Source organism: Carettochelys insculpta, chromosome 14 (assembly GCF_033958435.1).
Source record: "Carettochelys insculpta isolate YL-2023 chromosome 14, ASM3395843v1, whole genome shotgun sequence".
Classification (NCBI taxonomy): Eukaryota; Metazoa; Chordata; order Testudines; family Carettochelyidae; genus Carettochelys; species Carettochelys insculpta.
In genome coordinates, this window is record NC_134150.1 from 1475069 (window position 1) to 1502083 (window position 27015).

Below are 27015 nucleotides of genomic sequence, written 5' to 3' on the forward strand. Positions count from 1 at the left end.
CCCTAGCCTTCAGTACGAGGGCAGGAGATGGATGGCAGGAGATAAATCACTTGATCATTGTCTTCTGTTCTCCTTCTCTGGGGCACTTGGCATTGGCTACTGTCGGCAGACGGGATACTGGGCTGGATGGAGCTTTGGTCTGACCCAGTATGGCCATTCTTATGTTCTTATGTTCTCTGCCAGGTGTGGCCTGTCTGCACAGCTTGCTTGCTTTTCCAGCTCTGCTATGTTCCAGAGTTCCCTTAAGGCTCTGGCCAGCGTGTTTAAATAACATCTTGTGCCCACAGTGCCGCCTAGGGACTAAACAGTACAACACAGGTCTCCGTGCAGTGGCTAAGACCCACTCTGCTTGAGCAGGGCTCAAAGTGAAGCAGAAGTCGTGAGCTGCTTTCCTGGGCAGCGCACTCAAGGAAAGCAGAAGGGAGCTGGGGACATAGAGCAGCTGGAGGATCAGGAGCTCGGGGAAAAGACAGGGTGGTGGGACTAAGGGACACCCAGGAGTCTGTAGGGCCTTTCCAGAAGGATACCTGGAGTTTCAACTCCAAAGAGTAAAGGACAGGCCCACTGATGGCTGAGGTCGGGGGATTAGCCCAGCATGCCAGGTAATTTAACAGGGCCACTGGCAGCAGGGCTAAAGCAGGCTTCCGGGCCCCCCCTGCTCCATGCTGCCCCTGGAAGCGGCCAGCATCTCCCCGAGTCCTTGGGAATGGGTGGAGGAGGAGCCTCGGCGCATTGCCCCACCCTGCGTTCTAGTTCTACAGCTACCATTGGCTAGGAGCAGCAACCAATGGGAGCTGTGGGGGCCGTGCATGCGAGCAGCAGGTCCTGGCAAACCCCTGGCTCCCCAGCCTAGCAGCCACAGCCAGAGGCGCGGGCTGGTCGCTCTCAGGAGCCGCGTGCACTTCCGCCTGGCCCTTGGCGCTGTGAATATTGGGAGTGCATCATGCCCTGGCTATGTCCCTTCCCTAGCGTGCCCTCTGTGCTAGGGCCATGTATGAGGGCGGCCTAACTGCAGGCCAGCTGGCTGGGGAACCGCTTTATGCATGACTGAACCATCCCCTGCGAGCCCTGGCCACAGGCCTGGGGAAAGAAGGCTGAGACGTGGGGGGATGAGGGACGGAGGTGGAGGGGGGTCAGGAGGCGATAGGGCAGTTTGGTGAGCAGCACCATACCCTGCTGCACTAGGGCATTGGCGTGACTCTGGAAGGCACGTGCTGAGAAAGGTTGGATGGGGACTTGAACACACCACCTGGGCAAGGGGCCAGTGACTGCTCTTGGCACAGCCCCTTGGCTGCAGGTGCCTGCGGGGCTGGGTTGGGTGGGGAAGGCGATGAGGATTGAAGGGCAGGTGTGGAGGTGCCTGGGTGGGGTTTGAGGGGCAGACAGGGGGCTAGGCGGCAGGGGGGTGGTCTAGGGCAATGTTCCCACGACAGCTTTCCAGCCATGTGCGGAATGCGTGTCTGATGTGCGCGGTGGGTGTGCAGATGGAAACACAAGCCCACAGGGAGCGCTGCTCTAGGGGTAGATGGGAGGTGGAAGGTGGGACAGCTGTGGGTTTGGGTTTCAGGGCAGGTGGGAGGCTGGGTCAGGGGGTGGAGGAGCAGGTGTGGGGCCGGGGTATCTGGAGCAGCAGGGCTGGGGGTGTGGGGCCAGGGGAGTCAGGGGAAGGTGGAGATGGGGGAAGGGGAAAGGGGGCTGGAGATAAGGTGGGCTGGGGGGCAGGTGTGGGGCTGGACAGTCTAGGGACAGGTGGGGGCAGGGAAGGGGCTCGTGGGGCTGGGGGATCAGGATCTGGGGGAGTTAGGGGAAGGTGGGGGTTGTGGGGAAGTGGGGCTGGGGATAAGGTGGTCTGGGGCAGGTGTGGGGCAGGATGGTCTAGGGGCAGGTGGGGGCAGAGGAGAAAAGCCTGGGGGAGTCATGGGAAGGTGGGGGTGGGTTGTGGGGCTGGGGATAAGGTGGGTTGGGGGGGTAGGTGTGGGGGGGTGGTCTGGGGGTGGGGCTGGGGGAGTCAGGGGAAGGTGGGGGTGGGTTGTGGGGCTGGGGATAAGGTGGGTTGGGGGGTAGGTGTGGGGGGGTGGTCTGGGGGTGTGGCTGGGGGAGTCAGGGGAAGGTGGGGGTGGGTTGTGGGGCTGGGGGGCAGGCGTGGGGCGGGATGGTCTGGGGGTGGGGCTGGGGGAGTCAGGGGAAGGTGGGGATGGGTTATGGGGCTGGGGATAAGCTGGGCTGGGGGGCAGGGTGGGGCTGAGGGAGTCAGGGGAAGGTGGGGGTGGGTTGTGGGGCTGGGGATAAGGTGGGCTGGGGGGCAGGAGTGGGGCTGGGGGAGTCAGGGGAAGGTGGGGGTGGGTTGTGGGGCTGGGGAGAAGGTGGGCTGGGGGAGTCAGGGGAAGGTGGGGGTGGGTTGTGGGGCTGGGGAGAAGGTGGGCTGGGGGGCAGGTGTGGGGCGGGAGAGGCTGGGGGAGTTGGGGGCGGGGGCTCCCGCCCCACGTGCATGTGACGTCCCCGCTCGCTGCTCGGGAAGCCGGGGGAAGCCGCGGCCGGGCGGACGGGGAGCCGAGCCGAGCCGATCCGGGCCATGCCGCCCTCCCCGGGCCCCGCGCCGGCCGCTGCCTCCGGGCCCCCGGCGGAGGCTGCCCCGGGCTCGGCGCTGCTGCGTTGGCAGTGGCGGGAGGTGCAGGCGCCCTGCCTGGTGGCGGCCTGGATCCTGGTGGCCAGCCTGGCCAAGATCGGTGAGTGCCGGGCCGGGACCCGCGCCGAGGGCTGGAGGGGGCTCTTGGGGCAGGCGTGGGGCTTGTGCCCCTGCCCCTGCTCTGGCAGAGCCCGGGGGCCCCCAGCTGGGCGCTGGGCAAGGTCCCCCGTGGCTCATGCAAGGGGAGGAGATGGGGTGGCCCCCACTTCCATCCCAGCGTGGCCAGTGATTCTAGGGGGGGCTGTCAGCTCGGGTTTGGCATGAGGGACTGCCAGCCCGGCCTGGGAACGAGAGGTGGGGGCTGCCAGCCCAGGCGGGGAGGAGGGGGAGCTACCAGTCCAGCGGGGGAGGAGGGGGCTGCCAGCCCAGGCGGGGTGGGGATGTGCCAGCCCAACGGGGGAGAAGGGAGCTGCCAGTTGGTGACAGGGGAACCCTCCCACTCTTCCCTCCTGCACCCTGGAGTGAGTGTTTGCAAAAGAGGTGGGACTAATCCTGCCCCGGTGCAGCAGTGCTGTGTCCTCTCTCCCTTCACCAGCCTGTGCGCCGCTTGCCTGGTGCTGAGGCCGGGACTGCCCTGCAGGGGCAGCACCAACCCGCCTGGGTGCTACCCATGCACATCTGGGGACCTGCAGACGGGTACCGCAGACTGGGGGGGTGCAGAGAAGGGTGGCCAGCAGAGCCCTGCAAGATCCTCAGGCGTGGCCCACAGAGGTTCTTGGGGCTCTGGTGATTAGTGGCCTACAGGGACTTCTGTGGGCAGGGAGATGAAACAGGTCCGGGTGCTAGAGTCTGAAGCAGAGAGGACTAAGGACTGGTCTGTGCAGAAGCTGGAATGGTCGCAGGCGCTCCTGTTCCCCCTTCCTATCGTCCTAGAACACAGAACCCAATGGCATCAAATTAAAGCCGTTCATTACACACTTCCCACCTGTGGAACTCAAAGCCACGATGCCACTGGGGCCACCAGTATCTCGGGGGTAATGGAACATCCACAGTCACATCAGGCAGGGCAGGAGCGGCTGAGCAATATGAACCAGGGTGGCTGGATGAGGGCTGAGAAGACACTTGCCCTGGAGTCCTTGGTTGGGTCGGAAGGAGGAGTGCCCAGTCGTAGCCCTGCGGGAGGGTGAGAGCCCTTGGGACAGCTGGAGAAGTGCTCCGGAGGCATGAGGCTGAGGATGGCGAGTGTGAGGCCGAGGAGGGACGTGAGCAGGTGGTGACCAGTGCTGGCTGAAGCTCAGAAATTCTGTTCGGAGGCTGGGAAATTTCCTTTTGTCCCAAATTAGAGCTATTGAAATGACCAACTGAAAACACTTGTGTCCAAAGCGCAGACCGAATCGCTACGCTGGCACGCTCGGCTTGATTGCGTGGCCCGGCTGGTGTCCAACAGACTGGTTCTGCTGGGGACTCCCACGGCTGCAGTGGTGAGGCAGCTGGGAGAGGAAGGAGACCCTGGCAGTCATGTTCTGCACAGGAGGGCTGAGGAGGCGGGGAGAGGCAGGGTGGTCAGAGAGACAGAGGTCCTGGGGGGGATTGGTTGTGGGGAAGGGCTCCCCACGCAGGGTGAGGAGGACGCAGGAGCCCCAACCTGTGGAGGGTGCCAAGTGAAGGTACGGCAGGCCCTTGGTGGGCGACAGTGAGCCGGGGCCCCTCCGGAGGATGATTGTGGGGCCTCCCGATCCTGAGGAAGGACGTGGCTTTGTTTCTGTGGCACCAGGGAAACGACACTCGAGTCGGGTTTTTCAGCAGCGGGGGAGTCCAGCTGAGCACAGACGCGCTTAGCCAGCGAGTGGTCCTTTGGCGATTTCTCAAGGGGAAGCTGCCATTGCAGGTGGGCAGCCCGTCCCAGTATCTCTGGGGTCTGCTGTGTAAAGTGGACAGTTCGTGTGCCGTTGTTCTGCTCCGGGGCGGGGTGCGCCAGCATAGCTGCGCCCGGTCAAACCCCAGCGTCTGGGGAGGAAGGCAAACCAGCCTGCCTGTAACCCTCCCGAGAGGTGCCACCGTCTTCCTGGATGGCTCACACGCGGCTTCGGATGGTTTGCCGGAGCTCAACGGACAGGGGACTTTTGGCTTGATACCCTGCATTAAAACTGGCTCCAGGCCTGCTTCTGATCCAGTCCCTTCCGTCCAACGTCGCCCCGATCCTTGGCAAAGGGTTGGAAGGCCCCTGGGAGACCCCACAAGCCTGGTGGGTGATATCTAGTAATCCTGGAAGTTCTTTTACTCCTTGAATACGTTTCCTCCACAATGCTTTTTCCTTGGGGATACAGTAGCTGTGCTTGCTGGAAAAGGACCGCGTGGCACCTTGTGGCTGCAGGCGATATGCTGCACGTCGTCCTCAGAGCGCGATCAGAGCTCAGGCACTGCCCTGCTTGGGCAGGCTGGCTTGCTGGGGATGGACTGAAGCCTGCAAGGAGGAGGGGCCTCCTCTTTAGAGCAGCCAGTCTTGTGGCCAGGGGAGAATTTGCACCCCGTTCGGATGGCTGGTGGGCGGGCAGCTGTGTGTTTCCCAGGAGTGACTAATTGACCCCCTTTGCTCTGGAGGATGGTCTTGACGGAGGCTTTTAAGTTGCAGGTGCTCCTGGGCCGGCGAGTGACGTATTTGTGCAGGGCGGCTGTCGTGTTCCTCCACGCGGGAGGAGGGGCGTTGTTCCTGTGGCCAGGTGGCACGGCATCGCAGGGTTTTTCACCGGGAGCCAATGTTCTCCTGGTTTTCCTGGCCTCCACCTCGGAAGGCCAGCTCTCCGTGCAAGGCCATGCTGTCGCGCAGATGTTTGAGCGCTCGCTTGTTATTTCCGTGTGGGAGGTGATTTTCGGACGCTTGTCTGTGGTTGAACGCTGTCCTCTTTTAAGCCCCAGTGCGTCAGAGCTGGGCTCCCCTCAGCGCTCTCCTAGCCACGGCAGACTGGCCTGGTGCACTGCGTTTTGGATGCTGTCTATGGTGCTGAGGCGCTGAAGTTAATTCATGGGTGGCCAAGCTACAGTTGCTGTGGGAACCTTCCTTCTCACATTCCTGCTTCGTGTGTGTAAAATTAGAGCTCTCCCCCCGCTCGCTGCACCAGGGCTGCAGAGGCGTTTGCATTGCTGCCTCAGCTTGTGCAGGTGCAGGGGTTTTTGTGGAGCTTGCGGAAGGAGTGTCCAGGCATGTGGCAGGTGTTAAGGCCACGTGCTGGAGGAGCTCCTGCCTCGTTCTTACCCTCCCCGCCCCCCGGCCCCCTGCTGAGAGCAGTGACAAAGAGGACACAGACTGGCCCTGCAGCTGCCTGGGTCCACCCCCGCAGGCTACACCCCCCGCTGCCCCCAGGAGCACGCAGGGAGTAGGGAGCAGCTTGCGTTCCATCCAGGCGCTCCCAGCAGTGCAGCGTGCAGGCCTGCCGTGCCAGGCCATGCCTTGGCCCCGGAGGTGGGCCCCACAGTGGGCAGCAGACTGTAGAAATCATGGGTGCTCCCCTGTTCTCTGGGGAGCCACATGCAGCAATGTGTCCCTCTGAGCTCCCAGCAGAGCCCCCAGGCAGAGGGGGGCAGGCCCGGGCCTGCAGGAAACAGCCACTTTCTCCCACTTAGGCTTGTAGCTTTTTGCTCGGCCTTTCCAGCTTCCTTGCGTTGCTGGGACCTTCTCCAGGCACATCGAGTTCTGCTTGTATCTGCATTGCAGCTAAACTCCCCCTGTCCAGAGACAGCCTGCGCCAGCCCTACCCCTGGACACCTTTGCTCCTGACTCATACGACTGCAAAGCTGGTGGGCTCCGGAGACTGGGGAGTGTGTTCGGGAGGTTCCCTGCCCGAGTGCTCTGTGACTGGTGCTTTGCCCTTACTGGAGGCGGGTAAGGGTACATGCTCCTCTCCTGAGCCTGGCTAGAGCCTTTGCTCAGCTCCCAGGCAGGCCAGGTGCAGAGCCAGGCCAGTGCTGCGCTTGTGTCAGGTCGTGCCTGGCCCTTCAAGGGCCGCTGACCCTGGGCCGGGGAGGTGGAGGAGAACTGGCCCCTTGCCTCCTGTCACGGTGCAGCTGCAGCCCATGTGCTGCTCCCAGGATTGGCTCCTCCTGCTTGCGTGGGCGGCCTTTGCTCTCGTTCCTGGCGGCTCTTAGCCATTCTCAGCTGGGGAGAACCAGTCTGGGAGCCAGCGCCTCTCAAACGGGTCCAGAATGCTGCTCCACCGCCAGCGCATCCACCCCAGCAGCCTTCCCAGCGCCCCTCCTGTCCTCCCGGCCCGGCCTGCTGACCTGACCGGCTCCCTGTCCTTTGGGGCCCTGGCAGACCTGGCCTCGTCGAAAAGTCTCCACGTGCCGTGCCCCTGGGCTGGCGGGGCGCGTGCTCCGTGCCATGGTCCTGGGGCTGTGGTGGGCGGAGAGTTTCTCCAGTCTTGGGGAGGCAGCGGAGGGGGAGTAGAAAGGAGAAAATGGAGGGGTCTGGAAGAGGGGTGAGGCTGCAGGGGGAGGGTGTGGATGGGGCAGGGCTGCATGGGAAGTAGGGGCAAGGCCATAGGCAGAAGAGCTGAGGCAGGACCATAGCTCCATCGCCAGGGGTCCCAGAAGACCTTAATCTGCCCCTGACTCAGAATGAAGCTTTTCACCCTCCCGCTGAGGGCCCTGCCCAGCCCTGCCCCACTCTCCTTCGCCCCTTAGTCTCCTATCACTTGGCCCGGGCCCCCTTCAGCAGTACAAGCCCCAGGCCCCCGTTTGCTCACCTCTCCTGCAAGCAGCTTTGCGCAGCCCTGGCCAGACCGTGCTCTGCCTGAGCTCGCCTGCGGCACCCAGCTCGCACCTTGTCACGCCCCACACCACCACAGCTCCTCCAAAACCTCAGCACGCTGCTGCTGGAGGAATCCCCTGGCTCGTCTGCCCCGTTAGCCGTCTGCACCGTACCGGGCTGCGTTAGCGGCTGTGCTGCCTGACCCAGCTCTGCTGGGAGCCAGCTGCGTGGTCCCAAAGACTCAGTGGCTCGGGAGGGGGTTACCCCAAAGCCCATGGGGAAAGAGTTGCCCTGTGTGGGAGGGATGGGGTGTGACCAGGAAGAGAGACAGAGGACGAGCAGGAGGAGGAGAGGCTGGAGAAAGGCCCTGTAGGGTTGGGCTGTACCAGCTCACTGAGGCAGGGCTGGGTCAGTAACTCTACGGGCGACCTGAGGAAGGCCTGGAGTTGCTTTTGCACCATGTGGCAGGGGGCACCTCAGAGGAGGCCACGCTTCAGGGTGCTCATGCGTGAAGTGTCGTTAGGGCTTGAAATTCGTTGATGAAGTTGGATGAAAGGGGAGTGGGGCCGAGGAGACAGCTGCCCCGATACTGTCCTCCTGGCCGGTTGCGGCTGCAACTTGGAGAGTGCCGTGCTGTTCTCCGCAAAGGGGGCCTGGCGCATCTGACAGCTCTGCGGGCAGCGTCTGGCCTGGGGAGGGATGGGGGCTGCCTGCAGGACAAGGCGACCCACCGGTCGGTTGCTGGGTTTGTGAACAATACCAGGCACCTGCGCCCAGCTGGGCCGTGTGTGCATGGCCAAGGGGCAGCTGGGACGGGCCCAGGTGCGGTGTTGGTGTAGTGGGGAGGGTGGCGTGCTTCCCGAGAGTTGGAAGGTGAGGCTCGGAACCTGCCCCGTCTGCTCTGCAGTGTTCCAGCTGTCCAGGAAGGTGACGTCCGTGGTCCCGGAGAGCTGCCTCCTCATCCTGCTGGGGCTGGGCCTGGGTGGCATCGTTCTGGCCATCGCCAAGAGAGCTGAGTACCAGCTGGAACCCAGCATGTTCTTCCTCTTCCTCCTCCCACCCATCGTCCTGGACTCGGGCTATTTCATGCCCAGCCGGCTGTTCTTCGACAACCTGGGTGCCATCCTGACCTACGCGGTCATTGGCACGCTGTGGAACTCCTTCGCCACCGGCACCGCCCTCTGGGGTGTGAAGCAAGCAGGGCTCATGGGTAAGTGAGCGGGGCCCCAGAGCTGGCGGCCGGGAGGGAACACCGGGTTCTGTCCGTCTCTGGCTGACAAACGCTCCGCCAGGTGGGAAGGGCCAGAGACCACAGCTACCGTGTGGGTCTTTTGCAGCTTTTCAGGATCGCTCTTCAGTCCCTCCCGTTCTGTCGCAATGCGCACACATGCCCCGCTGGTCTGGATGGCACCAGGCCCGGGAGGCAGCTGCTCTTTAATGCTACCCTGTTGGCGCTGCACATTAGGGGTGTGAGTCCTACGATCTGCTAGTGGTTTGCCGAATGACGTGCTCAGGGCTCGTGGTCTGTTTCACCAGGCCCTGTCCGGCCAGGCATTGTTCACTGACTCTCTGACAGGCAAGCAGGATAACTAAAAGCACCTCCTCAGTCTGTACGCCTCCGGGTTCCATGTTAGTCACTAGTTTGGAGCTGTGGGGCACTGGCTGCCGACAGTCCAACGTCTGTGAAATCGCTGCACCTCGCCCAGACTGTAACACGCCTGCTGCAATTTGAATACCCCTGCCTGGCTTGCGGTGCTTCAGCCCTGGTTCTTGCAGTAGTTGTTTCAAACCTTTCCATGCCTCCTCCTGTTCTGCACCCCACTTTCATTTGTTTTTATTTTCCACAAGTTCCCTCAAAGCTGCTCCTTTTGTAGCTGGGTAAGTTGTGAATTTTCCCAGGGAATTCACTTGTCCGAGGAATGGTTGGAAATCTTTCTCCCAGTGGGCATGGGGCCTCCTGGGGGCCTGGTTAGTCTGTAGCTTCACAAATAATAAGCAGCTCTGCGGCACTGTAAAGACGAACACATTTATTAGATCATGAGCTTTCGTGGGTAAGATCCACTTCTCTGTTTCAGTGGCCGAAGTCATCCTCGTCTTAAGTTTTACATTTTACGTTCTTTGGAAGTAATGTCTCACACAGACGTCACTTCTGTATCTCCCAAAGCACGTTGCTCCCCATTTAGTTTCAAGTTTGCAGCTCCATTTGCAGCCAAGGCTTCTGAAAGTCAAAAGGCCCGCTCCTCTTTCTCTGAGACCCAGGCGGTGATGTAATCGGCTGAGGTGCTGGATGAGGCATACAGTTTAGTGGTGCGGTGCTTGTGCTGAAGGGTGGGCATCGGAATCTGTATCTTTCAAAGGGGGTATTAGATAGGCAGTGCTTTGATCTTCGGTTAATTTTAGGTGCCCAAACCCTGAGGAGGCGCCCAGTGTAGTGAACTATTGCGTGTTTGCCAGTGGTGCTGTCATCTTTTCTTTGGCACTTTGAAACCTTCCCTTTTTATCAGCTGGTTGAAGTCTCACTGAGCTAAGCCCATGCAGGGCTGGCCATTACTTTTCTGCAAAATGACTCAGGAGCTCACACATTTCATTGGCTCCTCCATTTTTATTACGGGCATTGCTCTCATCCTTAAAAGGTCTTGGGGGATTGCCACATGAGTCTATAAAACTACAAGGAGTCCTGTGACACCTTAGAGGCTAACAGGTTTGTTTAGGGCATCAGCTTTTGTGGGCAAAACCCACTTCATCAGATGGAGTGGAGTGGAAATACAAAGGCAGGTATACACGTCAGAAAATTACTTCAAAAGAAGGTCAATTGCGGTGCTACAAGACTCCTCCTTCTTGTCTTGTCCTGCAGTTTATCACGGACGTGCCAGTGGCATGTTTCTGCATGGATGGATAATGGGGGGACCTGTCTTTTCACCCTGCAAGAAACCCGCACCTTGAAATGGATCGGCCCGTTCCCGAACAAGTGCCTCGGAGCCCGGTTCGGCGTGGTCGGTTGTAGGGAAAGCACTGGTGCTGGCTGCCTGAGTTTTGCACACACAGCCATGCTTCCTGCTGGCGTCACTCGGATGAGCAGGCGCCGGTACGTCGGTGGTGGGCGACCTGCGCCCCGAGGGCCACGCGTGCGGTTCTCTTTGCGACCCTCAGGGTGTTTTGTTTACTGTTGCCGGTGCACAGAGCTGTCAGGTTCTGTTGGGTTTCATCCGTGTCACGTTTGCCTACCGGTATCTCAAAAGCGACTTGCCCTTGGAGTAGGGACGCCCGACGCGAAGTGCTTGCAGGCAGCATTGGCCAGAGAGCCATGCGCTGCCTCTGCATCCAATCAGAGCGCTGCTGCGGGTCGATCCGCGCAGACTGCGAGTTGGAGGGTGGCAACGCAGTTAGCAAAACCGCCCTGTCCTGGGAGACCGGCTGGTTCATGACACTCACGCGGCTCACTCGCTACCCTGGCTTGCCCCTCGCTGCTGTACGTGGTGGTGTCAGGGCTGATTCTAGCACCGCGCCTTTCCTCACTGGTGTATTTATTTCAGAATCGCCAGCTGAGTTGTTTACCGGTCCTAGTTCTGAACGTACCGTCAGTCTCTCATCATCTTCTTCAGCGAGAACAATGACCTGAGCTACTGCGTGCAGTTTCAATGCAATAATCGGTTCGCTCGGTTTCCTTCCCCCCCACATCAGGTTCGGTTTGCACGTCCGCGTCAAGCTCCTCCACCAAGTTGTCCCCAACAAAATGCACTTCACCTTTCGGCTGACGGGAGCTGCAGCGTTCTGCGAAACGGTGGTGTGTCCCCTGTGTGGAGGGTGGTTTCCCAAAGGCCAACCACTGTTCGGGGCCAGGCTGTGATCTACCCCGTCCCTTGTGCGTCCTCCCTGGATCATCCCGTCTGCTGGATTCAGCTCTTTGGCTTGTGCTTTCACGCTTCCTGCTGCCCTGCCTATCGATAGGGCTTCTTCTGAAGTGACGTCTGCACAGAGCGGTCTCTTACCACGTTGTCTGCAATGCCACCGGTGAGTCTCACTCTCACCAGAGACTCTGTCAACTCACCAGAGTCACAGGTTTTACTGGGGCTGCTTAATTCACGCAACGGGGGCCGCCAGCCTGGCTGGGCCCCTGGGCAAAGGCGGTGGGGACCTTGCTCCATGTTCCCTGAAGGGGCAGGACCAAGACGGGCCGTCTGCCATGCTAGCACCTCCCCCTCGCCTCCAGCCCTCGGGGCCACCACTCCAGTGGTGGTTTAAAGGGCCTGTGGGTCTGGCGGCCGGGAGCCCTGGGCCCTTTAGAACTGCCAGGCCCAGGAGCACCTGTCCGTATGCCCCCACTCCTTGTTGGTGGGCCCCATTCTGTGACATGTGGTGTCATCAGCTGCTTTGCACGCCTGCGCAAAACCTGCCTCCCTCAAAGTTCTCCCTTCTCTTCGGCACGCGGTGCTCCACAAATGGAGCTTCACTTCAGGCTCCCAGCCATTTCAGGTTTAAAGTCAGCATAAATGTCCCGTGTTTCCTCCCCAACAAGCTGCGAAACAATTGCTGATTTTGCTGCATTGTTTTTTTTTTCCTCTTCCCCTGTGGCTGCTAAATGCAAAATCTGTCGGAATTTTTCCCAGCTTTTTGCCGTGGTTGCCTGGCAATGGCAGAATGGATGGAGCCTGCAGCTCATCTGGGTTTGGGATTCCCCCCCCCACCATGTAAGCTACTCAAGCTTCTCTTAAAGGTGCTCATAAAATACCTACAAAGACCTTTGCTCTTTTCTGTTTGCTGCTCCATGTGCTCCCCTTTGCCTCTGCGTTTCCATTACAGCCCAGGGGTTAACTCCACTGACTGCAGGCTCCGTCTCACTCCGCGCTGTAGAGTGATCTGGGACTTCATTGAACCGCAAGCCAGGGCGCGAGACAGGAATGCAGCTGCGAGGGCAGCACCGCTGCAAGCTCCTGCAGGCTGATCCAGCGAGGCTTCCGACCCCCCACTGGGGAATTCCGGCATTTCAGTGGAGAACTTCCTCTTCTCCGAGCCCTCATCCCGGGTGCCTCTGAATCCCAGGGTGGCCGCCAGCTGGGCCCTGCCAGATGCAGGACGGTGCATGGGCTGCAGTCACTGCTCAGGCTGCTGGTTACTCTCCATCCCAGAGCTCATTCTCCCTCCCGCCCGCCCGGCTGCTCATTCCTTTGGCCCAGGAGCCACCCGGTGACTCTCTGAGGGAGCTGGTCCCCCAGCAAGGCCCTCACTTGTGCACTCTCTCTCTCTCTCCACTTAGCCGGCTGCCTCTTTACCACCCCTTCCTCTGGCACCTCCCCAGGCTGAGGAGAAGGGACGGACCGTGGCCTCCCTGCAGGGAGCTGGTGGGATTCCAGCGCTGCTAACAGAACCCTAGCTCAGCTCCCGTCCCTCAGCAAGGACTCGGGTAGGCAGGCCATGGGGACGGTGAGGTGGAAGGTGGTAGCTGCCGTTGCCTGGGAAGCTCACAGCTCTGCCAGAAAGTTACCCAGAGAGTTAAGCTTTGGGGTGTCCTTCGAATACCTCCCTATTGCCCCGTTAACCAAGCGGCAACGACCCTTTAACCTGCTCTGAAAAATCTCCACCGAGGGAGAATCTGCACAGTCCCGAGAGAGGAAGCCGAGGTTTCCTCGCCCCTGAAGCTCTAGCTTAAGATCCATTGGGGCACCCAGCCAGCAGTCCTCTCCGGAGAAGGAGAGGAGCCCCCGGCTCCACCCAGAGGCCAGATTACCCAGCCGTTGGAAAGACAGCCTGGAATCCGGCACCTTTGACCACTCAGCCATCCTGACCAGAAGGGCACAGACAGCCCTCAGAGAGAGTGGCTGATGCAGGGTGTTCCTTCACTGATCATCCCTAGCACCGTCTCACTGGAAATCCTGAATGAAGGCCAGACCCCTTGCTGCAAGTTAAAAGCGCGTTCACACGCCCACGGCAGACAAGCGCGTCTCTACAAATGGCCGGTGTGTTTCAATACTGAGGGCACGGCTTACCTCAGACTCCAGCTCTTGCAGGCGTGAATTTCAATTTGCATTCTTACTCGCGCACGTGCACGCACGTGGCACATACTGCCCTGCGCCGTGCTGCAGTGGTACTTACAGTGGTGCTAACTTGTCCTGTGAACCCGATGCTCTTTCTTTGCGAGGTGCTGCTTGCTGCTGAGGCAGCTTCTCCTCGTCGCATTCTCAGGGTTTTAAGCTGCCACCGTCTCTTCACAGCTTTCAATCTACTGTTGCAAACTGACTCTCTGCCGGCTCCATTTTGCAGCTGTAGTTGTGCAGCTTGGTGGCTTCTCTCTGTCTCTGCCACATTTCCCCTGCAGCTCCGCTGCAGGCTCGGCTCTCCACTCTCCCTTCCCCTGCAGCCACTTTCCTAACCCTCTCCCAACTCTTTGTCCGTCTTCTCCCGCCGGCTCTTGGCGGACTGGTCGCCTGTCAGCCTGGCGGTATTTATACTCTGACCCACATCACCTCCTCTGCAGCAGCCAGAAGCAGCTGTCCCAAACGGGCTCGAGTCGGTTCCGGCTGGGGCCGCTTGTCCTTTCTGTCACCCCTTTGACGCTGCTGACGCTCTGACCCACTGGGCGCTCCTGCCCACCGGTGAACTGAACTTCTCCCTCTCTGTCCACACTGGAACGCGTGGAGACAGACACGTGGCACGTCCTGCCGGCTCCGCGGTCGTCACGAAGCAGACATGGGGGCGGGTTGTTTGTCAGGCCCGGCATGGCAGGGGAGCAGCCTCCCGCCCTACAGGGCCCCCATCTCCTGTCTGGCTGGGCCCTCGGGGTGTGGAGATGGGTCCGCTCGCCAGGGCAGTGTGAAGCAGGCACGGCTGGGGATGGGGCAGGCTGCGTCTGCGCCCACCCCAAAGGGCTCAGAGCTGCGTCTCCGTGCTGGCAGATGCGGGCGTGGAAGCTGGCCTGATGGACTTCCTGCTCTTCGGCAGCCTCATCTCGGCCGTGGACCCCGTGGCGGTGCTGGCCGTCTTCGAGGAAGTCCACATCAACGAGACCCTCTTCATCATCGTGTTCGGGGAGTCCCTGCTGAACGACGCCGTCACCGTGGTGAGGACGGCCCAGGGCTCCACGTTGGGCAGGGTCCTGTCCTCTTCGGCCGGAGGCCTGAGAGCCCTGTGCTGTGACTGGCAGGAGCCCCTCCCCTGGCTCCAAGGCCCAGCTGGGACACGCTCCTCCCACTGCTCTTTGGTGCCCAGAGCCCTCGTCCGTGGGACTTCCTGTCCTTCAGCGTTAGGGCTGTTCCCATCTCGGGGTTCTGCCGTCTCCCACCCAGACCTGGCCGGCCGTGGGGACAGGGCAAGGGGGTCTGGCAGTAGGGTACGGGGGAGGGGGTGTAACATGCCAGCTGGTCACCCAAACAACGTGGCTGGATCAAGAGAGAAGCCAAAGGGATTTGGGCACAGCCCCACCACTTCAGTGTGTACCCGGGAGAGCCCGGCCCGGGGCTAGCCGGGCAAGCTCCCTAGCCTGGTGCAGAGCACCTGCAGGCAGGAGACCTGCGTGTCTCCAGCCTGAGGCGGGGCCAGGGGGTCGCAGAGCCAGGGGGGAAACCCCACCGGCCTCCCTGGAGTCAGGGAAGGGGGGCCTGTCGGCACCTCAGGTCCACCCGCAGGGCGAACCTCCCCGCTTTGCCTTGCAGGTGCTGTACAAGGTGTTCAACTCCTTTGTGGAGCTGGGCCCCGCCAATGTCCGGGCCACAGACTACCTGAAGGGTGTAGGTGAGTGTGGCCGGCCGCTCTCCCCAGCCTGGCCCTTCCTCTGCGGGAAGGGGCGTAGGGTGGGCGTGGTGGCCAGCTCCCCCGCTGGAGAGGCCGGCCCTGGGGAGCTCTGCCTGCCGGCCGGTCCCGTCCCTACAGCGCTGGGCCAGCACCGCATGTCGCGATCCCATGGGAACATGGCGTGCCGTGCAGGGGAACGTGTTGGGACCAGCGTTCCCGCTCCTTTTTTCCACCCCTGGGCGGAATACGTTTCCTGTGCGCCGAGGCCTGTGCGAAGGTGCACCGCCCATAGGAACAGGGGCTGCCACCTGCAGGCGCCCTGCTGGGGAGGGACACCTGAATCTCTCCTGGGCGGCCGCCCAAGTGCTCAGCTTACGGGGAAAGCTGGTTGGGACACGCCTGCCTGCCCTGCTCCCCCCATACTCAGCACGGTGCCAAGGCACTGCCAGGCTGGGCAGGCCCACAGCCGCTCTCCAGGGTCCACCGTCTGAAGGTGCCAAGTCCCTGGCTTAGAGCGGGGTGAGGGGCCTGTGTGAGCAGTGGGCAGGGCGTGCTCAGCCCAGGACTAGCCTGTGCAGGTCTAGGGCAGGTGGAGGTAGGAGTCTGCCCTCGTCCCTGCACTGGGGCAGTCCTGCACTGGGGGCCCAGCATGTCTGCAGCCTCCCCGCTCCTCCCTCTTGAGGCAGGGCCGCACCCCCCGGAGAGCTGAGGTGTTCACAGAGATGGCTCCTTCATGGTGGCGGGAAGCCTTGGCAGCCTCCGCCGGGCCCGAGGGCTGTGCCTGGCAGGGGAGCCCATGCCTCGTTCTGTGCCCTGCCAGGGAGCTGCTCCCCATGCTGCGTGCGTCCAAAGCATGGCGGTGTCTGCTGCCTTGCCCCCGCCGGGCCGGGCCGGGCCGGCACTCGCGCTACGTGTGGGGAGAGAGGGGCAGAGTCCCAGCCAGAGACGCTGACTGTGGTTTTTCCCAGCGACGCTTCTCCCTAGTCCGTCCTGAGCACCCACCCTTGCCAACGGCTCCTCCCCCACTCTGGCCCCTCCCCCAGGGTCTCGCTGTTGCTCCGCCTCCTCCCACCCATAGCCCCCCCTTACCCCCCCCCCGAGGTCCCACTCTTGCTCCGCCCTTATGACTCCAACTCCACACCCTATGCGAGTCCCTTGCCCGCCCCGCTGGCAGCTCTCCCCCGCCCTGAGCTGGCAAACAGCTGTGGCCGGTGGGTGCTGAGCTGCCGTGGGCGCTGGCGTCAGGCCCGGAGATGACACTACCCCGGCTTGCAGAGAGGCCTGGAGAGACACCTGCCATGCGCCTTCCTTCCCCTCTGCATCCCTGACGCTGCTGTTCAGCGGGGGCCTTGCTTCTCCCAGGGGCAGCCCCTTTGCAGCACTTCCCCAGCTAGCTGGGCTCACGCCTTTTGGGCCCAGCCATCCCCAGCGGGGCTCGTGAGGCAGGAGGGGAAAGGAGGGAGGCTCCCGCTGGCCGTAGATCCAGGCTTCCCACGGCTGCAGCCAGCAAGCCTCAGCGGAGCCCTGCTCTCACACCCGCAGCCTCCTTCTTCCTGGTGAGCCTGGGGGGCACCGCCGTGGGGCTGCTCTTCGCCTTCCTGCTGGCGCTGATCACCCGCTTCACCAAGCGCGTGCGCATCATCGAGCCGCTCTTCGTCTTCCTGCTGGCCTACATGGCGTACCTCACCGCCGAGATGGTCTCGCTGTCCTCCATCCTGGCGTGAGTGCCGGGCTGGCCCCGCGGGGCTGGTGTGGCACCTCCCGGGGGCTGGCCCCTACCCCCTCCTGTTCCCGGTATTTCTCCCTTCCCACTCATGGCCAGCGTTCCCTGTCAGCTGAGTGCTGGGGCAGCCGCCCAGGTGAGATTCAGGGGCCGCCCAACCGGTTAGCAGAGCGCCCCCAGCCTGTGCTTCTACTGGTGGGTGCACATCCACACAGGCCTTGGGGCGGAGAGCAAAATTTATTCCACGTATGGGATGGGAAAAAAATTAGAGGGCACAGAGCTCATGGCCTTGGCCACCCTTTTGTACCTGAATCCCGATGATGAACCTCCCCCTGTTCACGCTGTTCCCCAGTCCCCGCTTGCAGGCACGGCCGTGCCAGGCCGCTGCTGAGTTCCTCTGAGAGCCCAAGGTGCCTGTGCAGCAGCTGGAGGGGCCCAGGGCCCTGCTTGCAGAGGGGTGGGTCTCTGAACACTGGAGAGGGGGTGGAGGTACCTGCAGAGGTAGGGTCACTGCAGGACGCTGGGACAGCCAAGGGTCTCCTGCTGGGAGGAGGGGAGAGGTGTTTCAGGTGCATGTTAATGCCACTGACGGACAACACCCTGTGACCCTGCCCTGCCGCCCCCCTGACCATTGTCCCTCTAATCTTTTCCATCCCTGTGCGGAATAAATTGTTGTGCGTGCCCCAGGGCCTGTGTGGATGTGCACTGCCAGTGGGAACACAATACCTACCTGGGGACGCACTGCCAATCAGCTGGGCAGCATTTGATGCTCTCCTGTGCAGCCAACCCTGCGCTCAGCTTCCGGGAACCCTGGTCCTGTCCCCCAGGGATCCCTCCTCCCCCCGTGACCTGCCGCCTGGGCGCTCACTCTACGGGCTCGTGTGAGGAGCGGGCAGATGTCGGGCTGAGGGCCATGATTCTGTTGGCTCTAGGAGGGTCGTTGGAGCTTGCTCAGCTCTCGGGAGCACTCTGGGGTCACTCACTGCTGTGTGAGCCGGAGCCAGGCCAGAGTCAGTCGCCCCAGGAGGCAGGATAATGCTCGTTAGGGGCTCTTCGGGCTTCGCAGCCCCCCGAGGGCTTTGCTCCTGCCGGGAGCCCGGATCGCCACAGCTCCTGCTCCTCAGAGGCCTTCCCAGCGCAGGGCCTAAGAGGCCCCGATGCGGCTGCTCCGCTACCAGAGCTCAGTGCTCGCTCCCGGGTCGCAGCAGGCTGGGGACACCTGGTCTCTGGCATGGACAGCTGCGGGGGAGGCCAGGCAGTGCTCCGGGGGAACCAGAGCCTTAGGGCCTCAGGCTGGGGCAGGGAGGGGGCGGCTGGGCTGATGCCAGCTCTGCCCGCTCAGAGCCCAGAGCAGCCTATGGCACTGCCCTTGCCTGGCAGCTTGCTGGTTGGCTCTCACTGCCCTTCTCTGTGGGCCCCTGAGCTTTGCAGGGGGTGCAGGCCAAGCCCTGGCGAGTCGCTGATGCCCTCTGTGGCACGCCGCAGGGGCAGGATGCCCTGTCTCTCGGTCCACGGCCGGCCCTTTGCTGGGGCGTGCTTGGCACGGCAGCACCGTGAGGCTGGATGGCAGAAGGGCATGACTGCGGCATGGCACACGGCGCTGTGGGCTGCCACGGGGCAGGAGAACCAGCAAGCCGCGACTGGTCGCCAGCTGCGCACGCAGCCTGGGCCCCTGCAGCTCAGCAGAGCGAGAGGAGTGGGCTGGGCCCCCAGGAGAGGGGTCCCACGGTGGGGCGGGACCAGGTTGCAGGCACCTACCTGCCAGCACGCAGGGACAGGGGTTGCGGCTGTGTCCGGTGCAATGGGGCCCTGCCCGTGTGTATCGCCAGCTCCTGCCACCATGCAGGGTCACCTTCTGCGGGATCTGCTGTAAGAAGTACGTGGAAGCCAACATCTCCCAGAAGTCCCGCACCACCGTCAAGTACACCATGAAGACGCTGGCCAGCAGCTCCGAGACCATCATCTTCATGTTCCTGGGCATCTCCGCCGTGGACGCCTCCAAGTGGGCCTGGGACCCGGCGCTGGTGCTGGGCACCCTGCTCTTCATCCTGCTCTTCCGGGCCATGGGTCAGTGTGGCCGGCTGCTGCTCCCCGGCCCGGCGCGGGGCTGCTCTCGCACCCCAGGATGCCGCTCCTAGCGGGAGGGCCAGTCTGCCGGCTGTGGCACCAGGGGGTGGTGCTCTGAGAGGATTTGAAGGGCCCTACCCCCGGCTGCATCCTGCAGACGGCGTAACTGGCCCAGTCCCCTTCCCCGACGGCTGCTGCCTCTCACCTGCCCTCCTCTTCTCCCCCAGGGGTCATTCTCCAGACCTGGGTGCTGAACCGCTTCCGCCTCAGCCCGCTGGACCGCATCGACCAGGTGGTGATGTCCTACGGGGGCCTGCGGGGGGCTGTGGCCTTTGCCTTGGTGGTCCTGCTGGACGGGGAGAAGGTCCGCGCCAAGGACTACTTCGTGGCCACGACGATCGTGGTGGTGTTATTCACTGTCCTGGTGCAGGTGAGCGCAGCAGGGCCAGCTGGGGGCACCTGCCCCTGTGGGGGGGGCTGGCCTTGCAGGCAGGCGCCAGGCCTGGGGTGGAGGCGGCTGGAGCAGGGGGCGGCTAGCACGGGGAGCAGGCGGTTCTGGTCGCTCTTGGGCAACGCGTGGCCTATAGCAATTGTCTGGGTGGGGATCTGCTTCTCCCACGGGGCTCAGCGTACCCTGCATCCCCGGTGCCAGCGGGCTCACCCTGCATCCCCGGTGCCAGCGGGCTCACCCTGCATCCCCGGTGCCAGCGGGCCGGCTGGGCGCACGCGCTGCCCTGGCTCCCAGCCGGGGGGCAGCCGGAGGAGGGGTGACGGGAACGACGTAGGTCGTTAAGGGCCGTCCTCGTAACAGGCCGGCGCCGACCCACGTACACTGGGGAGGTCGGCAGAGACTCCGAGGGGGAGCCAGCGCTGGGAGCACTGACCCTGCCTGGCCGCACCGAGCCTCCTCCTGCCCCAGCCTTCAGCCTGGCCCCAGGGCAGGCAGCCCTTCTGCTTGCCCGCCCGGCAGCCTAGCAGGGAGAGCAGCTGGGCCGGGCCGGGCTGGGCTGGGCTGGGCTGGGCTGGGCTCGGCAGGGCAGGGCAGGCTGGGATGGTTGTGAGCAGCTGGGCCGGGCTGGGCCGGGCTGGGCCGGGCTGGGCTGGGCTGGGCTGGGCTCGGCAGGGCAGGGCAGGCTGGGATGGTTGTGAGCAGCTGGGCCGGGCTGGGCCGGGCTGGGCCGGGCTGGGCTGGGCTGGGCTGGGCTCGGCAGGGCAGGGCAGGCTGGGATGGTTGTGAGCAGCTGGGCCGGGCTGGGCTGGGATGGTTGTGAGCAGCCGGGCTGGGCTGGGCCGGGCTGGGCAGGGCAGGGCAGGCTGGCGTGGTTGTGAGCAGCCGGGCTGGGCTGGGCCGGGCTGGGCAGGGCCGGGCAGGCTGGGATGGTTGTGAGCAGCTGGGCCGGGCTGGGCTGGGCTCGGCAGGGCTGGGCCGGGCTGGGATGGTTGTGAGCAGCCGGGCTGGGCCGGGCTGGCGTGGTTGTGAGCAGGCTGCAGCCTGTCCGCCCCGGCCCGCACCATGAGACTCAGGTGTGGCCAGTAGGTGGCGCTGTGACCTTGCCAAAATGTCCAGGAGGCAAAGCCCTGTGGAAGGGCCTGGGCAGGCAGGTGTGCCCTGCCGGGTGTGCCCTGCCCTGCCCTGCCCTGCCGGGTGTGCCCTGCCCTGCCCTGCCGGGTGTGCCCTGCCCTGCTCTGCCCTGCCCTGCCCTGCCCTGCCGGGTGTGCCCTGCCCTGCCCTGCCGGGTGTGCCCTGCCCTGCCCTGCTCTGCCCTGCCCTGCCCTGCCGGGTGTGCCCTGCCAGGTGCCGCTCCCTGCCCTGCCGGGTGTGCCCTGCCCTGCCCTGCCCTGCCGGGTGTGCCCTGCCAGGTGCCGCTCCCTGCCCTGCCGGGTGTGCCCTGCCCTGCCCTGCCCTGCCGGGTGTGCCCTGCCAGGTGCCGCTCCCTGCCCTGCCGGGTGTGCCCTGCCAGATGCTGCTCCCTGCCCTGCCGGGTGTGCCCTGCCCTGCCCTGCCCTGCCGGGTGTGCCCTGCCAGGTGCCGCTCCCTGCCCTGCCGCGTGTGCCCTGCCGGGTGCCGCTCCCTGCCCTGCCCCGTCATGCCGTGGTGGGCCAGGGGTGCACCCTGCAGCCTCCTGAGGTCTGTACGGGGCAACCTGCCTGCTGCTCCTGCCCCATGGGCTCCCAGGCCTCATGCCGACTGGGACACAGCGAGCAAGAAGCAGCTGTGTGCTTAGCCCAGAAGTAGGACGTGGGGTCTGTTTTAGGACCAGTTCTGTTCAGTTTCTTCATTAACGATTTAGATATTGACATAGAAAGTACACTTGTTAAGTTTGCAGATGATACCAAGCTGGGAGCGGTTGCAATTTCTTTGGAGGACAGGGTCATAATTCAAAATGATCTGGATAAACTGGAGAAATGGTCTGAGGTAAACAGGATGAAGTTTAATAAGGACAAATGCAAAGTGCTCCACTTAGGAAGGAACAATCAGTGTCACACATACAGAACGGGAAAGGACTGCCTAGGACTGTCTACAGCAGAAAGGGATCTAGGGGTTATAGTGGACCACAAGCTAAATATGAGTCAACAGTGTGATGCTGTTGCAAAAAAAGCAAACATGATTCTGGGATGCATTAATAGGTGTGTTGTAAACAAGACACGAGAAGTCATTCTCCCGCTCTGCTCTGCGCTGGTTAGGCCTCAGGTGGAGTATTGTGTCCAGTTCTGGGCACCGCCGTTCAAGAAGGATGTGGAGAAATTAGAGAGGGTCCAGAAAAGAGCAACAAGAATGGTTAAAGGTCTAGAGAATGTGAGCTATGAAGAAAGGCTGAAAGAATTGGGCTTGTTGAAAAGAGAAGATTGAGGGGAGACATGATAGTGGTTTTCAGGTATCTAAAAGGGAGTCACAAGGAGAAAGGAGAGAACTTGTTCTTCTTGGCCTCTGCGGATAGAACAAGAGGCAATGGACTTAAACTGCAGCAAGGGAGGTTTAGGTTGGACATTGGGAAAAAGTTCCTAACTATCAGGGCGGTCAAACAGTGGAATAAATTGCCAAGGGAGGTTGTGGAATCGCCATCGCTGGAGATATTTAAGAACAGGTTAGATAGATGTCTATCAGGGATGGTTTAGACAGTACTTGGTCCTGCCATTGGGGCAGGGGGCTGGACTCAATGGCCTCTCAAGGTCCCTTCCAGTCCTAGTGTTCTATGATTCTATGAAATGGCCTTGAGGGGTGTAGATGCCCCGATGCCTTGCCTCCTGGTCACATGCAGGTGTTGGAGTAGCGAGGCTGGGACGTACCTCTCCCCACAGTGCACGAGGGCCTGTGGATCTCCCTGCCAGGTGAAAGTGCTGAGCCCAAGGGCTTAGCAGCCTCCAGACAGACAAGGGGAGAGGTCCCTGGGATCATTTCCAAATAGCTTTTGAAGGCGAGTGGATCCTCCAGCCTCAGGGCTTGGAGGAGAGCCACCACCCCAGTGCTCTCAGCTCTGCAAGGGGGCAGCTGCCTCAGAGCAGCAGGGAGGGAGCTGGGTGTTGTAGCCTCCTGGCGGGCCCTAGCTATCCCCATCCCGGGTGAGCCTGAGCTGTGGCACTGCAGGGACTCACAGCCCAAGGAGCTTGCCGAAGAGACCATTGTGAGCTGCTGTGCTCAGGGCTGGAGTCAGCAGTGGTGTGTCCCTCCCTGGAGCCAGGTGCCTGGCCTGAGTCCCGCCCAGCAGCAGCAGCCGAGGTTTCCCGGGGATCTGGCAGGTTTTGGAGGCTGGTGGCTTCCCCCCCCCCCGCGCCATGGCGCTGCCTTCCTGCCAGTCCCTCTGCCTCCTCTCCACCCTGCTGCTGCTGCTGCTTTCTGCCTGCAGACACGGGCCTGGTGCATCGCTGCTCTCCAGCTGCAGAATCAGCTGGCCCAGGGCCTGGTGGAGCCACCTGCCCTGCTTGGAGGAATGGAGCGTGAGAGTCCAGTTCAGTCTGAATTCCCAGGCTGTGTGCTAAGTTTTGTGTGAGCCGTGACCCCCGGTGCCAGAGATCTGCAGCCACAGGTTGTCCTCACCAGGATGCTGGGGCGATTTGCTGGTAGCATTCTGCAGAACATGCTCGCGTTCACTTTCCTGGATGCTGTCCCTGTAGTCGGCCATGGTTTGATTTTTGAACAGCTGGGAGGTTCACCGCCATGGCTGGGGCAGCCGCTCTCCCAGCGTCTGGCGGCTTTGCTTGTGCAGGTTGTATCTCTCTAAACCAGGACTCGGGTCCATCGGGACCACAGCTGTTCCTGCACCGGAGAGCCTCGGCAGCCGGGAGCCCTGCTGGGCCGCTGGCTGGGAGTGGAGCATGGGAGCTGGGGCCGATGGCCAGCAGGGATAGTCTTGACCTCTCCTGATGCAGCCAGCTCCCTGGTTTGGGACAGGTCAGATCCTCAGGGTGCTGGACCAGGGAGTCCAACCTGTAGCATCACCCTTGGAAACCATTCAGCCCGTCAGTCTGTGTGGAGGTCTGGTAGCGCCTGCCCGTCCCTGTTGTCTGCCCGGTTCTCCTCTGGCTGCTCGAGAGCGGCCAGGCCCTGGCGCCCCTCAGGCACACCTCCCTGGGTCAGCACTGCTCAGCCTCCCTTCCCAGGCTGTAGCGTGGCCCAGCAGCCCTGGGTTCCCGCACAGCGGGGCGGGAGCTTGGCTGTGGCCCAGGGAGGCGCCCAGGAGTGGTGGGGAGATGCTGCCCAGGTGGGAGCGTGGGGCCGGCCGGGGGCTGTAGGGCTGGCTCCGAGCCCTGGGGCCCCTCCGACAGCCGCTCTGACGTTTCAGGGCCTGACCATCAAGCCGCTGGTGAAGTGGCTGAAGGTGAAGCGACGTGACCATCACAAGCCCACTCTGAACGAGGAGCTGCACGAGCACGTAGGTGGCGGGGCCGTGGTGGGCTGCCCGGGATGGGGCTCCAGCAGGGCCCTGCACCCCAGCGCTCACTGGCCTTTCTCTCCCCAAGGCCTTTGACCACATCCTGGCAGCGGTGGAAGACGTGGTCGGTCACCACGGTTACCGGCACTGGCGAGACAAGTGAGAGCCCCCGTGCGCCGGGGCCCCCGGCCAGGCCTGGCTCGCCCCCGGCAGGAGTCTGCCCCTCCCCCGTGGCCCCCCAGGCTTGTGCACGTGCCAGCCGTGGGGCACTGAGTGGGGACCCCGGCTCGGCTGGAGTCACCCCCTGCCCAGCCCCAGCCAAGCCCTGACCCTCTTGTCTGACCGCCCCTTCCCCCAGCCTCATCCTCCCGCCCACCCAACCCCCTCAGCTCCTTGCCCATGCCCAGGTCCTGCCCGCCCCTCTGCCCGCCCGGCCCCGGCCCCAGCCCCAGCCGTCTCCCTGTGCTCCTGTGCCAGGTGGGAGCAGTTCGACAAGAAGTACCTGAGCCAGCTCCTGATGCGGAAATCGGCCTATCGGCTCAGAGACGAGATCTGGGACGTTTACTACAAGCTGAACATCCGGGATGCCATCAGCTTCGTGGACCAGGTGCCCGGGCGAGCCCAGGGGCAGCCGAGCCACCCTGCTGGGAGCACGTCCCACTGGCGCAGGGGCCAGCTCTGCCTGGGTACTGGGCCGACCGATACTCCCACGCCGGCAGGCCCAGCGAGTCAGCCCAGAGCACTTCCCCCGGGCCTGCTGACGAGCCCCGTGGAGCCTGGTGCCGGGGTGGGATGCCATGTGTGCTGGCCCTCCCAGGAGGTGGTCTACCAAGCTTGTCCCCCTCTGGGTGCTGGCTCCAACCCCAGATGCTGCTTCCCTTTGCCTCGGCCCCCCCCAGGTACTGCCCCCCCGAGTGCTGACCCCTCCCATCTGGGTCAAGGACACGTGTGGGAGGGTTTGATTCCCCTGGTTAGGTTACGTGTGTCCTGCTGTCCTGTAGTAACCCGTGGGGCGTGCCTCAGTTTCCCTAGGCCCCGCAGCGGTGCGCAGTGGTGAGGGGAGTTTCGGTGTGATGACTTCTCACAGGTAGGCAGCTGGCAGGTCGGGGGCCAGCCCAGCCGAGGGACACCAGGTGCGAGCAGAGCCCTGGCTGGTCCCTTCCCAGCACAGGGGCGGGCTGCCTGAGCAAGGGCAAGGGCTTTAACACTCTCTGGTCTCTCGCTCCCCTTAGGGTGGCCACATGCTCTCTGCCTCGAGGCTCACGCTCCCCTCCATGCCCAGCCGGAGCTCCATGTCGGAGTCGTCGGTCACAAACCTGCTGTGAGTGCGCCGGGCTCTGCCCTCCCTAACCCGCCTGCCCGGGGCTTTCGGGGCGCCCCAGGCTGTGGCTGACGTGGCCGGTCTGCTGCTGCCCCAGGCACTTGGTGCCTGGCTCTTCACCCCTTCACTCATGGCTGGTCCCCGCATGCTGCTCCAACCTCCCTGCCCCTGGTGTGCCTGGGTTCTTGGGCACTCCACGGTCACTTGCTGCCTACCGCTGCCAGCCGCCACCTTGTCCTAAGCCCGTCCCCTCCTGCTTGCGGGGCAAGTGAGGCTAGAGGTCTGGCGGTGGGCAACAGCTGCGTCCTGGCCCGCTGCCGTATGCCGGCAGGAAGGGGTGTGCTGGCGGGTCAGGCCTGGGTCCGAGGCGATTGGGGGCGCTGCTGGACGGGCGGGTTCAGCGCTTGGCAAGGGTCGCAGATGGGGGTGGCTCTCGGCTGACGGGGCTTGAGGCCTGCGGTGTTTCGGGGAAGGGTAATGGTGCGTTCGCGCTGTGCGCCAGTGTGGGTGTCGGTCATGTCTCCCTAGCTCCCTGCATGGCCAGCACCCTGCTCGCCCGTTCCAGCACAGCCCTGCCCAGCCGTCCCCCTGGGAAAGAGGGCAAAACACGACACAGGGCGGGATGTGGGGCTGTGCAGACTGGTGGGGGAAGCGGGGCTGGGTTCTGGCAAGTCCCAGCAGAGGAGGGCAGTGGGGAGCTGTGGGGACAATGCGGGGGGGGGGGGGGGGGCTGCTCCCCGCCCTGCAGCTGGCGGACGAGGGACAGGGCAGGCTGGGCCGCTTGGAGACAGCGAGGTGAGCCCAGGAACAGCTTCTCTCTGGGCTACGTGGCCAGTCTGCAAGGAGCCCTCTCCTTGAGCTGCGCTGAGCGCGTGTGAGCCGGGGGCGACCCCCCCAGCTGTGTGCACACAACACGTGTGCGTACTGTGCGTGCGCACGCGCACACCCTCCCACACACCCCCCACCCACCCAACCACACACACACACCCTGCTTTCCTGCAGCAGGACTCTGAGCACTGGCCAGAGAGCAGAGCGCAGCGTCCCTCACCCCCACCCCCGCCAGGGAGTGCTGAGATGCAGCCAGCTCTGGGGAGCCGCAGGGCTGCTGTGGGTGACGCAGGCCGTGTGCTGTGATGGCCCCAGCCCGGCGCCGACGGCTGCTCTGGCTCTGACCCACCTCAGCAGTGCTGAGCGCTCGGCCCACCTCTCGCCCGCAGGCGGGAGAGCGGCAGCGGCGCCTGTCTGGATCTGCAGGTTATCGACACGGTGAGGAGCCGGAAGGATAAGGAGGATGCCGCGATGCACCACGTGTTATGCGGCAGCCTCTACAAACCGCGCAGGAGGGTGAGCGCCCCAGGGTCGTGGGGGGCAGAGCGGCTGGGAACCTCAAGGAGCCGGAGCCCTGGGAGTTTGCTCTCCCTGGGGTGGCTGGGGCTCCCCCACCACTCGTCTCCATGGCGAGGAAGATGCTGTGGCGTTGAGTCGAATGGGCTGGGGAGGCTGTCGCTCTGGTGCAGGGAAATAGACCCCGTGCAGAGGGGCTTGGTGCCAGAGGCAGGCCGTGTCTGGGAGGCGCTTACCTGGGCAGCTCCCGTCCTTCCATGCCCCTGCACGCACTCAGAGCAGCTGCAGGGGCCTCGTGCGCCGCTCTGAACCAAACGCTGTGAGTGGCAGGAAGGGGTCAAAAGCCGCCCGGGGATGGGCAGAGCTCGAGCAACCGCCGGCGGGTGCTGCTCCTGGTGGAGCACATCTGGACATGCCTCAGTCCTCAGAACAAAATTTATTCCACAGGCGGCGGGAACACATTGGAAGGCGCACTGGCCCTGGGCCTGCTGGCAGCTCCGGGACAGTCGCCTCGGGGTGGGTGGGGAGAGGCAAGCTGTGGACAGCCCCCCCCACCCCAAAAGCTCACTCTGTGTTTCTCTCTCCCCCCTC

General features: G+C 63.2%; 1 protein-coding gene across 1 annotated transcript in view; it reads left to right on the forward strand.

The window, feature by feature from the left end:
* Nucleotides 1-2572: 2572 nt before the first annotated feature.
* Nucleotides 2573-27015, forward strand: part of SLC9A5 (solute carrier family 9 member A5) — a 30828-nt gene continuing 6385 nt past the window's right edge. Inside the window, exons 1-12 of the mRNA XM_075008544.1 lie at nucleotides 2573-2726; nucleotides 8281-8583; nucleotides 14264-14427; nucleotides 15020-15098; nucleotides 16641-16818; nucleotides 18668-18888; nucleotides 19116-19318; nucleotides 23670-23759; nucleotides 23848-23918; nucleotides 24237-24366; nucleotides 24992-25080; nucleotides 26298-26424. Of these exons, the coding sequence (XP_074864645.1) occupies nucleotides 2573-2726; nucleotides 8281-8583; nucleotides 14264-14427; nucleotides 15020-15098; nucleotides 16641-16818; nucleotides 18668-18888; nucleotides 19116-19318; nucleotides 23670-23759; nucleotides 23848-23918; nucleotides 24237-24366; nucleotides 24992-25080; nucleotides 26298-26424 (1809 nt within the window). The remainder of the gene's footprint in view (nucleotides 2727-8280; nucleotides 8584-14263; nucleotides 14428-15019; nucleotides 15099-16640; nucleotides 16819-18667; nucleotides 18889-19115; nucleotides 19319-23669; nucleotides 23760-23847; nucleotides 23919-24236; nucleotides 24367-24991; nucleotides 25081-26297; nucleotides 26425-27015) is intronic.